This window comes from Paroedura picta, chromosome 3 (assembly GCF_049243985.1).
Source record: "Paroedura picta isolate Pp20150507F chromosome 3, Ppicta_v3.0, whole genome shotgun sequence".
Taxonomy (NCBI): Eukaryota; Metazoa; Chordata; class Lepidosauria; order Squamata; family Gekkonidae; genus Paroedura; species Paroedura picta.
Window position 1 is genome coordinate 149,346,112 of NC_135371.1, and position 17,844 is coordinate 149,363,955.

Sequence of the window (17,844 nt, forward strand, 5' to 3'; positions counted from 1 at the left end):
GGCTGTTCAAGTAAGTGTATAGCTTCTGACATAATTGTATCACATCTAGTGTGATACCAAGCGGTGTCTGGGAGGTCAAGGGTCTGAAAAGGCATGGCTAGGACATGTCACAGAGTTGGAAGGACAGGAAAAAAAATCCTTCAAAGGATTTTGCTGCTATTTTTTGCCTTCTCTTCCTTGAGCCAAGCAATCACCGGATCCTTCCTTCCTCATAGCTACATGGGCCTAGTATTTTAACATCACAAATTGGAAGAATCTGCTCCTTCCCTGCCGAAGAACTACATCCATTGTCCAATAGTATAAACAATCAGAAAGAACCAGTGAAACTTTGCTGTTGTTCACTCCAGGGGATCTTGATACTTGTTTACAAGACAGCCAGTGTTGCTATTTTATCAATTAGTCATTTTTCATATACTGCCTAAAGGGACTGTGTAGAAAGGCCCTCTCATTGGTGGAAGGCTTGAATAGTCAGCTGTGATGGGTTTCTCGCTGTCTTTGTATGTGTGGGTGGGTGGAAAGAAGAAGAATTTGACCGGAGCGGAAAGAACAGCTTAAAGTTTTTTTAAAACATACTGAAATCTAAAAATTAGTTGTTTTAGGTGGTTCATAATATTGGATGTGTTTTTTTATTATTATTATGCTTTAATAATAATACTCATTTTGAAGGCACAAGAACTTCCTTTGTTTTAATTTTCATCATATGCGTCTGTTTCTCCAGGGTCCGGTTAGTTGAAAGAGGTGCTCCCCAGAGCCTGCTGCTTTCTGAGTCAGGCAAGGTAAGGTTACATCAGTTGATGAAATGTTTAGTGTACAAGCAGACAACTTTCTATCACCGAGAAGAAGGAAGACCAGAAGCAGGAAATGAAATTAAGGCTCATTGTCTTGGAGCCCTTGTATTGATGCCATAGGGCAGTAGACTGGAGACATAGCTCCCCCCCAGCATTATATAAGCATCTCATTAAAAAAAACCCAATAACTCCTTATTGACTCTGTACTTAGTGACAAAGCTGGCTTGACTACTACATGGAATGGCCTTTACAGTAACACAAACCCCTATGTAGTAGTGTTTCTAAGTAAACTAGATGTTGTGTACATATTTTGGACCTTAGCGAGCTGGTATGAGAGATGAAGACTCAGTTGTCAGTATGTAATGTACAGAACACAAAGCACAAAAGAAAGTGATTTATGATTGGTGAAGTTTCTTGAGCTAGATTTGGCTGTTGAGAATGCAGTCTTGCTATCAAAATACCCTAATGTTTATATTTGGTTTACCAGCATAAGAATGGTCTTCCAACTCTACTTTGTCCTCTTTTAGATACTGCCTGGGGTCAAGGTGATCATTGTTAATCCTGAGACTAAAGGACCTGTTGGGGATTCTCACCTTGGAGAGGTACATGTTGCCATTGCGTCTGTTTTACATATTTAGATCTGGCGTAGACCAGTCATGCACAGTTCCAGTTTGTTTCAGATTGCCCATGCCTGAATGCTTCACTATTTGGATGCTGGAAAGATGCTCTGATTTCCCCAGCAGTTCTGATGGTCCATCTCTTGTTCCACGTGTTGAGATTGCATGTGTTGTACCAAATGAATACGTTTTAGAAAAATGCATCCCTTCTAAATGAAGATGATTCTCAAAGGCTGCGCCTTTTTGTTTTTATTAGCAAGTTAAAATTCTAAAAAACTTTTCTGGTTTACATGTATACATGTTTACACTTAGCCTTTCTATATACCTGAACTTTTTTTTTACTGCAAGAGACCTGTGATTGGTCTCACTTAAGAACAGGAAACAACAATTGCATTGTTACTAAATCCTGTGTTTTTTTACCACCTTCACAGATCTGGGTGAATAGTCCCCACACTGCCAGTGGTTACTATACTATCTATGATAATGAAACCCTCCAAGCAGATCATTTCAACACCCGCCTGAGCTTTGGTGATGCTGCCCATACTCTGTGGGCACGAACAGGGTACCTCGGCTTTGTACGCCGAACAGAACTCACAGCTGCCAGTGGAGGTAGGACAGAACATAAAACAAGCCTTTTCCTTCCAGCAGGGAGGGCGTGTAACATCTGATAAGCCGGCTGGATGTGCAGGTAACTTCAGGACAAAAGCTCTGAGCTGAGTGCATTGTAATGATGTGGGCAGCTTTGAAGGTACTTATACCGAGAAGCAGGGGACACATGTTTGAATAAACAATTTAGGTATAAATAAGCTATTTGCTTCTTGCTGGACTAAAGAGATAGTAAGCATGGATCTTAGATTACGCAGTGAACTGAAGGAGTGGTTCTCAGTATAACAAGATAATGTGATAGAAGACCTTTAGTTACTGTCCTATCCAGGAATTTGGGTGACAAACAATAACGGATAGCAATAATAACCGTAGCAACAATGGATTGATTTCTTGTTAATATATCTGAACAGAAAGAGTCTACTTTCTTTATATTTCTTGAGCTTTTGGCATGAGGGCATTTCTGCTTCCCTCACTGCCATTTAGCATCTTCAGTGGGAAGGCTTTGTCCAAGTAATGTTTAAACTTTCCTCTCCAGAACGCCATGATGCACTCTACGTCGTAGGGGCACTGGATGAGACTCTGGAACTGCGGGGGTTGCGTTACCATCCCATTGACATTGAGACCTCAGTTTCTCGGACACACAGAAGTATTGCTGAATGGTATGGAAACAATGAAATAGATTCGTTTCCCTTTGCAGTGGAGTGGCAGCAGTGCTAAGCTAAAGTGTTAGCACCGAAAACAGGGTTGTAGCTCTTGGTTACATGAGCAGAGTTCTCTAGCTGTGGGTATTTCCCATCTGAATGGACAGGAAGCATCGACTCTAAGACTGATGTTCGAAGAAAGCCAAAGAGATGTTCCCTTTGATTTGCAACTGTCTAGATAGAAAGTACTGAAAGCCATCTCACATAGGGTATTGTGACAAACCTATATTTGTATCCAGGCATACAGTCAGTAAAGAGCAGCAATCATTTGTTGAAACAGCTGTTTGTCACCCTCATGATTTACCTTTGTAGATATACCTTAAATATTTTATATGTGAAGCAGCACTGGGATTTGAAATTAAGCCCAGTAAATGAAGCTAGGCAGCCTCTGTTCCTGATATGCTTGAAGCTTGGCTCTCAAGATTTAAAAAACAATCTCATTCATATTAAAGCTGGACTAAGAAATGACCATAAATTATGCTTATATGACATAGAATCACAGAGTTGGAAGGAGCCATACAGCCATCTAGTCCAACCCCTCTGCTCAATGTAGGCTCAGCCTAAAGCAGCCTAAAGCATCCAGGATAAGTCTCTGTCTAGGCACTGCTTGAAGACTGTCATTGAGGGGGAGCTCACCACCTCCTTAGGCAGTCAATTCCACTGGACTACTCATTGTGAATTTCCCCCCATGATATATAGCTAATATAGCTTTCCATGTAGTTTAAACCCATTTATCACTGGTTTATCATTCCAGTGAGATTGTCAAGTCAAATTTATTTATGGTCACATTTATGAAATGCAGCTAAAGGAGTGAGAATGAATATTGAGATTTAAAGAGCTTGAATTAGGAAAAAGAGTAATTGTGTGTGCATGTGGGGGGCATAGTAAGCAGGCACTGCTTGTTTGGGAAGAAACTGCATGATTGGTCCTTCCCTTACAGATATTCAGGTTCAATTATTATTAGAGGGTCAGGGGAAGTAGCAAAAACCTGGGCATGTATCACAGAGGAGAGCATACATAAGCTATATATAATCAAGAGAGTTTGGTTTCAGTTGTTCATAATTCCCTGTAGCGATTAACTAACTAATGAGATCAAGAATGTGGTATAATATAAGGGTGCCTAATCTCTATGCATCTCTTTCCTTAGTGCTGTCTTCACATGGACCAACTTACTTGTGGTGGTTGTGGAGCTATGTGGCTGTGAGCAAGAGGCCCTTGATCTAGTCCCTCTGGTTACCAACGTGGTTCTGGAAGAACATTGTCTGATTGTGGGAGTTGTGGTGGTAGTTGATCCTGGGGTGATTCCCATCAATTCCAGAGGAGAGAAGCAACGCATGCATCTCCGTGACAGTTTCTTGGCTGACCAGCTGGACCCCATCTACGTAGCATACAACATGTAATCTTGGGCATGCAGGTCACAGCACTGATTACTGACTTTGCAGGGACCAGAGACAGCTATGGAAACAAAGCAAACACTGTTTGGAAAATTAGCAAAGATCGTTGAGAAGCTGGACTATGCTGTCTTGTTCCTTTCCACTGTCACCTCCTGGACTGAGAGCAAGGTAGACTGATCGAAGAGGGAAATATGGCAGCCTGGCAAAGAAAGTTTGTGTTGGTATTGCAGGACATTAGCTTTACATCATGGAAAGTTTGACCTGCATGAGAAAACAATGCATTACTAAAGCCTTTACTGTAGTGTTAAACTTTTTTTCATCTGTTGTATATATTTGTATTTTTTCTAATACCGTTTTAGGATTCTACAAGGGGGGGATTATTTAGTTAAAATAACAGATGGTTAGGGAAGAGGTCACATGAGTCCTGCTCGTTCCCCAGCAAACCGTGTGCTTTGCAGCTGTGTGTTAGCTTCAATCTGTAATGTATTGTGAATACGGGATCACACCACGTACTTAAAATTGTGCCATGACCAAATCCAATAACCCACTGAATGGAAGAATTACTTATTCATATAGATATTTCTTAAATTTTAAAAGAAAGGATTTTGCCTATATTTTAAATATGTAAATATTAATGTGCATAATTCACTTATTTAGAAGAGAGGCTCCGATGATGGTGACATGTGTGGTAGATGCCATTTAAGGGCTTGATTAAAGCCCTTAAACAATTTTGGGTTTGGTTTTTTTTTTTTTTGGTTAGGCAACTAATATAAGAAATGCAGAACTTAAAATAGGTTGTCCACTCTGTTTTGTTTTATTGCTGGCCAGAGTACGTCATAGCATGTAGAAGCCTATATTTTTCAATGCCCTTGTTTTTTAAAGAGGCTGAAATCCATACGCTTTTAAAGCATTATCAAAATAACAAAGGAAAAACAGTTGCCACTCTGGGAATGTTTCATGTAACCTGTACAGCCTCTGCTTACCCTTGTCATAAAATGGTGCGTAGGCAGGACACCATTTCACCAGAACCACTCAATTCCTTGTCTGAGTCAGGAGTCCCTGCTTATCTTCCCTTTCACAGTGCTTTATGCCCATCAACAGATGCAAATGCACCGACTTTAATTTAAACTGGAAAAAAAAAAGCCCTGCAGTTTCTTTGATGCCTTTACTGGTTTCTGGGGGGAACTTGTTCCTACGAAGTGAGAACAGTTATAGAATGCCTGCAAAGCAGGGGCAGGGCAGTTCTGTTGAAACCATGGGGAAATACCTCTCCAACAGTGGTTAAGAAACAGCCAATCGGTTTGCAGCCTTCAAAGTATTGACGGAGAGAGAAAAAAGCAGATGCCTTAAAATGCGCTGAAACAACCATTGTCTGAAAATGGTTTGTAGCCTCCAGTCCCCATTGGGCTTAGGAAGTGTCGGAAGATTACATTCTTTCATTGAGATCACTTTCCTCCCCCTCCTTACTGTACCCTTAGATTCTTTTTCTTCCCCTTCCCTTTCCATTGTTTAGGAAAACACTGAAAGTGGATGCCAGAAATGGTAACAATTCTACTTGGGCCATTTGTGGTCTATTGTGTAAATACTTAGGATATTTTAATAATATCTGTTTACACCCGTTCTGTAACAAAGTCAATGTTTTTAGACATTTTTAAAAGAGATATAAATATAAACTTGGATTAAATCCTGAACTACAGCAGCTATATTAAGTGCAGCGCTGACAGCTTCCCCTTAAACAAATCCCATATGTATACTTGAAAACTTTTCTGTACAAACTTCCAAACAGTTATTTTTAATGGCCTGACATATTGATACTTCGACAGAAAACATTTAAATATGTTAGCAAATATATTTAAGGTTATCTTTCTTGGTCAGACATAACCGTGAAGAAACAAATAGTTACAGCAAAACTAGAATAGGATGGAGGGAGGCCCCTTTGCTTATATTAACTACTGGTTCTTTTAGAGGAGACTTAGAATATTTTGTATTATCAGTATTTCCACAGTGCAGTGCCGCTACCTAGGTAAAAATCCTTCCATGCTGATAGTTTTAAGGTGTCATCTGAACTGGCTAGGAAAACAAAATACAGCAGTTGCTGGAATTCAGCATGCGAAGAGCACAGGACCAAGGACTTCACCATATAAATGTCCTGAACATTCAGCCCTGATTTTTAACTGCAGCTTGGGCTATGATGAGCTTTTTATAATCAACTACTTTAGCTTCTTTCTCCTGAATGGAACACAAATACATTCCTCTGCCAAGATTCAGGTCCTCACCTCTATGACACCTTCCTGACCCTGCACCTCTTCACACATCTCTCCAGATGTAGTCTGACAGAACCTCTTGTGTGCAAATCAGATGTCTTCAAATGATGTTTCAGTCTGGAAGTGTTCTATTATGGGGGGGGGGGGTTTGCCACTAAATGCAACTTCCCCTCTTAATTCAGTTGTTAAGCATTACTTGCCTTCCCAGTTTAGTGTGTGACTTTTGAGTACAGAGAGCTCTTTCCAGAAGCCTTGGCAATTAATACTCTGGGAATTTCTGTTGTACACTTTGAGCTTAGGACCTCCTCAGTGCTGCACAATTGTTTGCCTTCAGATAGCTTACACAAAATGGCTGAGATTCCAAAGGAATGACTGTGAAATCAGTGTCATTTTTTCCTTGACCTATGATGCTGATTTTCTCTGTGTGGTTTTGGGTATGTTGTTTTATGTTCTCCATCAGCATATGAGGTATTGCAGCTTTTGAATGGAATCCAGGCAAAGTGGGCAGGTTTTGCTATGGGACCTGTCTGGAAATAGCAGGCCATTCCATTTCCCATATAACCAAGCAGACTGGTGGTTGTTTTGATTAATCCAAAGGGGCAACGCCGGTTCTCAAGCCCAATTGGGGGGGGGGGATTTCTGTATTGGCTCAGGTGATGCTGAACCTAAGTGTACTAGATTTTCAAGAGTGTGTATTGTTATGAAATGGTTGGGAGCATCTGTTAGCCTGTGAATCCATTTACCATAAACATGCAACAAAAATGTCTTTCACATCTTATTTTCACAGAATTTTCACTCTTGTTCAATATGTTTATTATTGTACCAATTACACCAGCTCTGTCATTTACTGATTTTAGTCAACTGTATAGTCAAGAATGATGGGTCATGCTTAACTATGCTGGAGATGTGGTTGTAAAAAAAAAAAAAAGATACATTTATTTAGCCATGAAGGCAGACCTCCCTCTTCATTAATGTCAATACGTTTACCATTGTCAGATTCAAATTACAACAGTGTAATTATGTATAAAGGTTTTTTTTTATTTATTTGAAATTAGGTTTTAGTTATACTTTTTTTAAAAATTTAACATCTGGCTGGACAGTGTTCCATTAACGCATTGATTGTGTCTCCTTTGTCTCGTGTTAATAAATAATGATGCCTGACTGTTTTCTTGATTCTTCATCCCTTCTCCCAAGGGGGAGAGCTAAGAATCTCCTGGATCTAGAGAATATCTTGGTAGGATTCCGCCTCTCCAGATCTCTTACCTTGATGCTTAAGGAACAGATCTCTTCCCAAAGGTCCATTTGTATCTGTCCTGAACCACGGCTGTGAGTGATCCCCTACCCTGTGAAGAACATCTTGTGCAAAGTTTGCAACACATTGAGGTCATGTTGGGTCTTTGCAAAATGTTGTAAAATAGAGAGTCATTTGTCAAAGGATTTGTTTGTTTAGATTTTAATAGCTGAAGCTTTTTGAGCAGAACTTGCATCAATTTGCATCAACCATCAAAGAGTGGTTGTCAATGGTATTGCATCAGATCAGAGGAAGGTGAACAGTAGAGAACCACAGGCCTCACTGCTGGATCTGATGCTTTTCAACATTCTTATCAATGATCTGGACGAAGGGGTAAGGGGACTCCTCATTAAATCTGCGGATGACACCAAATTGGGAGGAGTAGTGAACAACCCAGAAGATATTGTTCAACAAGATCTGAACACACTGGAAAAGTGGGCAAATGAGAATGATGCAATTCAGTGAGAAGTGCAGAGTTCTACATCTGGGTCACAAAAATGGGAAGCATGCATAATGAATGGGAGCTACGCTTCTGGGTAGCAGTGTGTATGAATGTGATCTTGGGGTAAACTAAATTGTGGATTTTAAACTAAATATGAGCAGACAGTGTCATGCAGTGGTAAAGAAGGCAAATGTAGTCTTGGGCTGTATCAACAGAGGCATCACATCAAATTCAGAAGATGTCATAGTCCCACTGTATACCACATTGGTCAGTCCCCGCCTGGAGTACTGTGTGCAGTTCTGGAGGCCTCACTTCAAAAAGGACGAGGACAAAATTGAGAGGGTGCAGATGAGAGTGATGAGGACAATCTGGGGCCTGGGGACCGAGCCCTATGAGGAAAAGCTGAGGGATTTGGAAATGTTCAGCCTGGAGAAGAAGAAGCTGAGAGGGGATATAACTGTTGTCTTTATGTATTGAGTGGTTGTCACTTAGAGGAGGGCAGGGAGTGGTTTCTGTTGGCTTAAATTATGTGTAGAACGATACCAGCTAGATACCAGGAAAACATTTTCACAGAGTAGTTCAGCAGTGGAATAGATGGTCTAAGGAGCTGGTGAGCTCCACCTCATCACAAGTCTTCAAGCAGCAGCTGGACAGATACTGAATGAAGTTTCTTAAGGCTGATCTTGCATTGAGCAGGGGGTTGGACTAGATGGCCAACCTAGCCCCTTTCCAATTCTATGATTCTATGAATCTATTTGATCAATAACTGGATTGATAGACCCACTGTAATTGTATTCTGATTGTTAAGAAGACTCTAGGAAAGTGTTTCTAGTTAAAAACACAATAATAAAATCAGTCAATAAGATTAGTTTAAAATTTAGAACATCATGGAGCCTTTAAATCAGTGACTCCCAGAGTGAGTAGTACTGTCCCCTAGGGGGGTGCTAAGAGGCAAGGGAATAACAGGACGGGATGCTGGAGGTGGGCCCCTTTATGTTGTTCCCTCATTTACAAATGACCAGGATAGAGCAAATGGCACTCAAAGTTTCTGTCTCTGCATAGTGTTGATATCTGGTGGAAATTACCAGAAATTTTAGTGTTGATATCTGGTGGAAATTACCAGAATTTTTTGTGTTGACATCTGGTGGAAATTACCAGAAATTTTAGTAAGGATGCCACCAGAACACTAGACAGATCAGTATAGCACATTTTGAGAAACTGTCATCATTATGCGTTTTTTGTCTGTCGTTTTTCAAGTTTTTGCTGGCAAGTCCCTAACAAAATGGTATTGAGCCTGGTATTTATTTTCCTGTTCTCAGTTACTGAACCTGTTGATGATGAAGGGCTCTGTTTAGGTATATATGTGCTATTTTTGTTGCAGCCCGTATTAATATTTATAGGTTATGTAATGATTTTAAATGACTCTGAATTGTTTTCAGAAAGGAAAAACCCTTTAAAAGTAAATTTTAGAGGTAGACAGGGAAATTTAGGATAGAAGTAGCAAAAATGTCCAAGCTTTATATTTCAAGATTAATTCAAGTGGGTAGCTGTGTTGGTCTGAAGTAAGACAACAAAAACTAAGTCCAATGGCACCTTTAAGACCAACAAAGATTTATTCAAGGTGTGAGCTTTTGTGTGCAGGCACACTTCTTCAGACAAAATGGAATAAGCATCATGAGAGTAGACTGCAGAAATGAAAGTTGTTACAACAAAACAATGGCATACCCTGGATTCAACAAGGACATAAGGTTTTTTAATACTCACTATGCATGCTAACCTCATTCATCTCTCATATCCACATTCCTTACAATTATCTCTTCTTTTAATTTTATTTGGGACAATGTGACTGTAATGTGGTGTTAGTAATATGTAATTTTCAAACTAACTCTCTGGTTTCAGGACAAGATACCTTGTCAGCACAGCTTGTCACTTGCAGGGATGCTTCCACGCTTTTAATTATTTCTTTTCACAACTGGGAAAGTGTCTGCCATTAATTACTAATGTGAACAGTTTTATTTCTCCTTTTGTGAACTAAACTGAACTCAAAAGGACTGATTAGCAAAATGATCATATGGCATAATTTGGATACTACGACAGAGTTTACTAATTTGTCTCTAATTTACCTTTTCTATATATCTGCACTCTCATGATTCCTATTCCATTTTGTCTGAAGAAGTGTGCCTGCACATGAAAGCTCACGCCTTGAATAATCTTTGTTGGTCTTAAAGGTGCCATTGGACTCAATTTTTATTTCAAGATTAAGTATATGTTGTCAGGAGCAGCTCAAGGCATCATGACCGTCATGCAACGGTAGGGCTTGTTAGAGTGAACATTGAGCAATACTCAAGTTGAGTCTTGCCCTTGGTATGGTATTTCTGTTCTGGACAAGAAAATAATGGTTTGTGAAGGAGCTGGAAGGATAAGAACCATTAAAGTACAGCAGCCTTGAGATAAAGCTAGGTCAAAGTGCTTTCCCAACAGATCTGGACATTTTCTACTGGGATAGCTGCCAATTCTGTCGAAGTCTGGGTAACCTCTGGAATAAAAGAGCAGCCCAAATAGGCATTGTTCTCTCTGCACTTCAGAGCATTTTCCTGGTTTTCTGAGTCGTTGATGGCATTGAAATGACTGGAAGACTTGCTCCAAGGCAAGTTAAACACAGGACGAAGCCCCTTCTTTAGTCTGTCAGGGGTAGTCAAACTGCGGCCCTCCAGCATTTGCTGGCAGGCGCTCATGGGAATTGTAGTCCATGGACATCTGGAGGGCCACAGTTTGACTACCCCTGGTCCATGTGATGGCAAAGAAAGTACAATTTCCCACCACCATTGCATCTGCTCAGGGCCATCCAGTGAAGTCAGCTTTTTGTGTAATAGCCCATGGTGTGGAGAGAAAAGTACTACTAGCTCACAATGACATTATGCATGATGGAAAAAGTCTGAGCCAGTGCTCACGTGGCAGTGAGTTAAATCCCCACTTATGTATGACGTTGCCATCAGCCTGACTCCCACCCTACCCTGGCGCACTTTAGGGCCTCCAATGCCCCGTGCTGATTTTTTCAGCTTCCCTTTTCTGCTGTGGGCACTATCAGTGGCCATTCTGGGCCAGGGCCATGTACACAGGGAAGAGCCAGGCCAGGTTCTCTCCCACTTATAGTGTCCTAGCAAAGACAGAAAATGCTCTGTTAGGCTTCACAGAGCCAAACATGGCTTTTCTTTTCTTTTTTAACCTTCCATGAAGGTGGGATTCAACTGGCATGCAATTTCATCCTCGTGGAAATAACCCCCTGCCCTTCCGCCATGGAGAATTTTCCATCCTGGCTGGCAGGTGTAGATGCCAAAATCCAGGGCAGACTGTGTCCAGTGGGAGAGATCTTCCTCCATTGGTACATGACAAGCAGCAGGACACGCTGCTTTTACCACAGGACACTGCTGTGGCCCAGTCCAACCACCATGCATAAAAAGTCTCATTGACTTGCAGTGACTGGTTTACAGTGCACTTTGCAGACAAAATGTGTTAGATTTTATTTGGACTCCCATAGCAGTGATGACCACATTCATATAGGCATCAGTTAACATTGTGTAAAGATATGGACAGAATACTTTCCCAGGGCTGAATTATCTGATAATGGGATTGTGTAAGGAAAATGACTGGCTTTTCTGCAGAGGACATTTCTAGTCAAACTGTACAAAATACATCCCTTTAAGATTGGGAGTATTTCTCAAAGCCAGCAAAACATTAAACACTTACCTTTTGTTCTTCTGATCAAAGGCAATGAAGCAGTTTTACCTAATTGTAATTTATCTCCAAGTCCTAAAACTTGCTGCAGCAGCCAAATCAGTACTGAGGTTGGGAGTGGACCAACTGCTGTACCAGCAAAACAACATAGATTGCAACATCTATTTTTGGAAGTCAAAAATATTAAATGTGTAATAAAAATATTGCTTAAAATTAACTGAGCGAGTTAATGATCAATTTATTTGCATGTAAGTTAAAATACATTTGAAAATATTATATCCTGTGCAAGATACTCTCTTTTTGCTTAATGTGTGTGTGTGTGTGTGTGTATGAATGAGACTGCAGATAACAGTGTAACATAAAAGCAGAGTGGACCAGGGACTATGACTAAATATTTTCCACAGACAAATAGCAGTCATGGCAGCAAGAACGGAATGCTACCTCCCCATCAACCATTTTCTCAGAGCTTTCTTATTATGCCATTAACCAATGTGTAGATTTTCAGGATGGCATCCTCACGGGCCCTACTACTAGACCTACTGCTGCTCCCTTTGAACTAAGGACTTCTCTAAAAGTACTGCTCCTGATAGCAATAAATTCAGCCCACAGTCTCCATGCTGAGTACTCTGTCTGGTCATCCTGGTTTATTCATTTTTTTAGAGACATGCAGACCTGTTTTTCTTCCTTAAAAAAAATTACTTTTTTCATAGGCCCAAAGAACAATGTTTTGCCTTACATTTTGCTTCTGGTCCCGGAATCCTAAGTAGTGACATACTTAGACTACAGTACTTTGTAGGGTCTTTTAGATCTTCATAAGATGGCTAGCACTAGAAAACCATTCTTTCTTCATAGCTTTTTATCCTAACATTTTTGGGGGCTCCAAGATGTCATTAAAATAGGTAAGGGACAGTATTGCACTAGCCCATTCATTGCCAGGGAAGTAAGCACCAGTGGGCATCAAGGCACATTCCACAAGAATTGTAGACATTTCCGTAGCTTTTGACTCAAGCACCTACTGAAAAGATCTGCAGGGCAGCAATACGTTTGTCTTCTTCCACATTTATTCAGCATTGAAAAGCAGGTATCTGTGCCTTAACTGATGTGGCCTTTGGCATAGAGTGCTTCTGTAACTTTAGCAGATTCCTGGCCCATCTGCTGCTACCAGGCATCCCAACAATTTTTTTTCTTATACTGCATCCTTGATTATATATATATTTTCAGTGACATGATTGATGACTTACACTGACTAGCACAATAAAATCAGAGTCCAGTAGCATCTTTAAGACCAATAAAGATTTATTCAAGGCATGAGCTTTCGAATGCAAGCACTCTTCCTCAGACTAACTACACTGACTAGAGTATGAATGAAATATAATCTGCATTCAGACTTTTACTGAATTCCAAGGATGTTTCTGTAAATGGGCAACTATATTTATCTCCCCCTCCATCCAATGAGGTCTGAGTAGAAAACATGGGTCACCTTACCCCTTCCCACAACCTTGTGTACTGGTTTGGGATATAGTATTAATTAGTTGTAGACTAAAAAGAAGATATTGGTATTAATCACACAGTAGGTGCAAACTTGAGCCTCTTGTGGCGCAGAGTGGTAAGGCAGCTGTCTGAAAGCTTTGCCCATAAGGCTGGGAGTTCAATCCCAGCAGCCGGCTCAAGGTTGACTCAGCCTTCCATCCTTCCGAGGTCGGTAAAATGAGTACCCAGCTTGCTGGGGGGTAAACGGTCATGACTGGGGAAGGCACTGGCAAACCACCCCGTATTGAGTCTGCCATGAAAACGCTAGAGGGCGTCACCCCAAGGGTCAGACATGACTCGGTGCTTGCACAGGGGATACCTTTACCTTTACCTTAGGTGCAAACTTAAATGGACTCCGGGGAATGGTAGAGGACAGGAAGGCCTGGAGGATCATTGTCCATGGGGTCGCGATGGGTCGGACACAACTTTGCACCTAACAACAACAAATTAATCAAACACTGCTGGGATTTAGATTTGGAATATAATTTTTCTATTGGAAGTGCGATGCAGTTACTATAAAGGCGAGACATCCCCCCCCCCCAATCTGCTTGCAAGACCAGAGCAAGGCTGCTAATAGTGCAATTTTGGAGCTCATTAGATCATAGCATGTCAAAAGCAACTTGAAGGCAATTAACAGACATTTTTTTATTCTAGGTTATTTGCTGCTGGCGTTTTGAAAAGTAGGGTGCCTGAAAAGGCATTTACCATAAACTTAATGCCAAGGAAAGAACAGTAGCATTTACATATGACCAACAAGTCTCCTTGTTGTTGTTAGGTGCAAAGTCGTGTCTGACCCATCGCGACCCCATGGACAATGATCCTCCAGGCTTTCCTGTCCTCTACCATTTCCCAGAGTCCATTTAAGTTCGCACTGACTGCTTCAGTGACTCCATTCAGCCACCTCATTCTCTGTCGTCCCCTTCTTCTTTTGCCCTCAATCGCTCCCAGCTGATCTCCTCTAGGAATGTCTGGTTTGTTCGCCTTGCAGTCCAAGGGACTCGCAAGAGTCTTCTCCAGCACCAGAATTCAAAAGCCTCAATTCTCTGACGCTCGGCCTTCCTTATGGTCCGACTTTCACAGCCATACATTGCAACTGGGAAGACCATAGCCTTGACTAGACGCACTTTTGTTGGCAGGGTGATGTCTCTGCTTTTTAGGATACTATCTAGATTTGCCATAGCTTTCCTCCCCAGGAGCAAGCGTCTTTTAATTTCTTTGCTGCAGTCCCCATCTACAATGAACTTGGAGCCCAGGAAAATAAAATCTGTCACTACCTCCATTTCTTCCCCATCTATTTGCCAGGAATTGAGGGCCGGATGCCATGATCTTCGTTTTCTTGATGTTGTGTTTCAAGCCAACTTTTGCACTCTTCTCCTTCACCCGCATCAAGAGGCTCTTTAGTTCCTCTTCACTTTCTGCCATTAGAATGGCATCATCTGCATATCTGAGATTGTTGATATTTCTCCCTGCAATCTTGATCCCAATTTGTGACTCATCTACTAAATTTCACGTTTCCCACAGCTCACCGGCTATGTAATACGGGTACGACCTAGCCTTGAAACTCATTGGGTGATGAAGGACCCGAACCGGCCACTCTCTCACAAGCTTCCTCCGCCTAAAGTCTTCGGATAGCTGTGGCCCTAATAAGTGGGGGAAAGGCAAGTTCATAATGCAGACCTTTGAGCGCACGTGACGGGCCGTGGACGGCTTCCATCTTCTTCAAAGCGCTGAACACTTTGTTACGCTTTATTGTTGTTGAAGTCTAACAATGCCACGCGCCTGTCAAGCTGTCGATAGGCCGCGCCCTCAACAGCAACCTGGGGCTCGGGCTGACGTCTGAGCCAGCAGGGCTTGGCGCGGGAACCAGTCCCAGGCATGTTTGTTCGCTGCGTGAGCCCCATTCGGCTCAGTTGGACTTACGTCCTAGCAAGCCGCCGCAGGATCCTGTGCGCTCCGTCGGGCCGGCCGACGACGAAGAAACCCACGCACGGCCGCTCTAGGCCGCGCCACTCAGTGCTCCCCAAGGGCGGGCGGGCGGCTGCTCTAGGCTGCCCGGGCCACTCTATCGCCTCTCGCTCTAGCCCTGGCCTCCGGCACACTCTATAGCCCCACCCCGCCCACCCCGCGAGCGAGAGCGTGGCCCTGGCGGGGCCTAGCGCTGAGAATGCTGACGAGCGCGGCGGCTCCGCTTGCCTGAGGCGCGGAGGGGTGGCGCCGTCTCCTCGATCCCCTTCGGGCGCCACGCGAAGCCGAGACGAAGCCTCTGAGGTAAAAGCGGGCGCGACCGACAGCGACTCAATCAGGGCGCGAGGCGAAGCGGACGCGACCGAATCAACGAGCGCGAGTGGGGAGAGGAAGGGAGGGAGGCAGGCAGGCAGGGCGAGCTCCAGGCGGCAGACGCGGCGCAGAGGAAAAGCGGCTGGGCAAGGAAGGAGGGCGCGCGCGGGCTGGAAGGGCGGCGCGCGGGGAGGCGGTTGGGGCCGCTGGGCGCGAGGCGAGGCGCGCTCCTGGCCTCAGTGGCGCTCGCACCTTCGTCGTCGCTTCCAGGCTGTTGAACAAGCGCCGGCCCCTGTCCGGCCGCGCTGGACTCGCCCTCCTCCGTCCTCCCCCTTCCCTTCTTGGGCTGGCCCGCTGGAGGAGAGGGTGCCCCTCACAGGAGCTCGCCTCGGCGCCGGCTCCTTGGCCGTACATGGGCACGCATAACGGTCCTCGCCTTGCCGTTTGGTCCGGAGGCTTCACGCGGAAACACGTCCCCGGCCCTCTCCCGTTAAACACGACCTGTAGCTTTTCATAGTGGCCTTGTGTTAAGCCGCTCGTAACATCTTCTAGGTTCCTGTATGCTTCTGTACTTCACATGGCGTTTTTATGCCCCTGGTTTGTTTTTTTTAATGGTTTTAAAATAAAATACCCATGGATAATTCTTAAGTTGCCACCGTAAATGCTGAAGAAAGCTAATGCTGGAATAAATTTTGTTTTTGACGGGTCACTGGGCTTCTGTTTTATTTTTTCCACAGTGAACTGCCATGGGTATCCCTTTGGGGTTATGTTTATGATTTTATGTTTTTATTTATATTGTGTGTGAACTGCTTGAAGCAGGTTTCTGGAGAAGGCAGCACATACGGATCTTCTAGATAAATATGGAAAGCTCAAAGATAAGGATTCCAGATATATTAAATGATTACAGCCCCATCTGAATAGTAAAAGGGCCAGAATAAAATCAGTGTGCAGTGGAGGAAGGCGGCCTATAAATCTAATAAATACTAATAATTGCTTGCAGCGCCATTCTAAGCAGAGATACACCATTTGAACTGTGTTTTTGTCAGTTAGAATTGAGTTCAGTAACAGCTTAGAGACCAACAATATTTTGGGGGTATAAGCTTTTGAGAGTCAGTGCTCCCTTCATGAGAAGGGATTCTGGAAAGTTTATGCCCCTCAAATTGTGTTGATCTCAAAGCTGCTACTGAACTTGAATTTAACTGCTCTGCTTCAAACAAACACAACACAAATGTAACCCTGCTTAAGATTGCACTGTTGGGTTTGTAGGATTCATTCCCCTACTTCATCATAGCATAACAGAGTTGGAAGGTACCTCCTGGGTCACCCAAAGCGGCTTACATTGTTTTCCTTTCCTCTGTTTTATCAACTCTGTAAAGTAGGTGAAGTTAGGAGTGTGACTGGCCCCAGACAACCTAGCACTTGTCCAGAGTGGGGATTAAAACGTGGGTCTCTCAGATCCAGGTCTGACATTTTGACCTCTAAATCATGTTAATTATCTTTTATTTTACTTTCTGAACTGCTTCAAGCAGTTTTTGTATTTACTGCAACAGAGTCATACAGCTATCCCTCTAGAATATGGAAATAATGATGAGGTCATATCTAAAATGGTAAATGTGATTGCTATTTAAACTTAAATGGTTTTACAGATGTTATAAGGAGCAATAGGTGAATAGTCAAAGAAGGGAAATATAAATGTAAGGGCTGGGATAATTTTGAATATTTCCTAAAAGAATAAGAAGAATGAAGGACAATCTAAACTTGGAGAAACACTGGAATAAAACAAGTCTTAAACAGCACAAAAGGCAAAAAAGATTAAAGGGCAGAAGCATAGGTTTATATATTGCAAGAAATGGGGTTTGAATGCTGACAGCTGTTTATGAAGTATACAATAGCTGGCATATAATTACATAGATTGAATTGTGGTTGTTTGCAGTTATGTAATAAAATTCTTCTTGCCACTAGGTAGATTACTGCAGACAGTCAGTCAACAAAGGGGTTGCTCAGTGGTACTACTGGACCTTTGTGGCTTGGAAAGAATGGGTGGCTATAAGCCTCATGTGTGCTAGACTCAGCCAGCCCCTTCCTACCCTGAACACAGAACAGGATGGAGGGAGAACAAAGCTCAATATAGGACAGGGGCAGTTTTCCATTTGGGTTCTTGTCTTGATTGAAGTGAAAATTGATCTGAGGCTGAGACAG

General features: G+C 42.6%; 2 protein-coding genes across 7 annotated transcripts in view; both read left to right on the top strand.

Moving 5' to 3' along the window:
- The window catches only part of DIP2B (disco interacting protein 2 homolog B), a 183,180-nt gene extending 175,649 nt beyond the window's left edge, over window positions 1-7,531 (top strand). For all 5 annotated transcript variants that reach the window (XM_077328628.1, XM_077328631.1, XM_077328626.1 and 2 more), the window contains 5 exons: window positions 719-776; window positions 1,316-1,390; window positions 1,837-2,014; window positions 2,547-2,670; window positions 3,860-7,531. In XM_077328628.1, the coding sequence (XP_077184743.1) occupies window positions 719-776; window positions 1,316-1,390; window positions 1,837-2,014; window positions 2,547-2,670; window positions 3,860-4,112 (688 nt within the window). In that variant the 3' untranslated portion in view covers window positions 4,113-7,531. The remainder of the gene's footprint in view (window positions 1-718; window positions 777-1,315; window positions 1,391-1,836; window positions 2,015-2,546; window positions 2,671-3,859) is intronic.
- A 7,926-nt stretch (window positions 7,532-15,457) lies between these two features.
- Window positions 15,458-17,844, top strand: part of ATF1 (activating transcription factor 1) — a 33,235-nt gene continuing 30,848 nt past the window's right edge. The window contains exon 1 of one of the 2 annotated variants that reach the window (XM_077328655.1): window positions 15,458-15,636. The gene's annotated coding sequence lies outside the window, so the exon portion shown is untranslated. The remainder of the gene's footprint in view (window positions 15,637-17,844) is intronic. The other variant, XM_077328656.1, reaches the window with a different exon arrangement.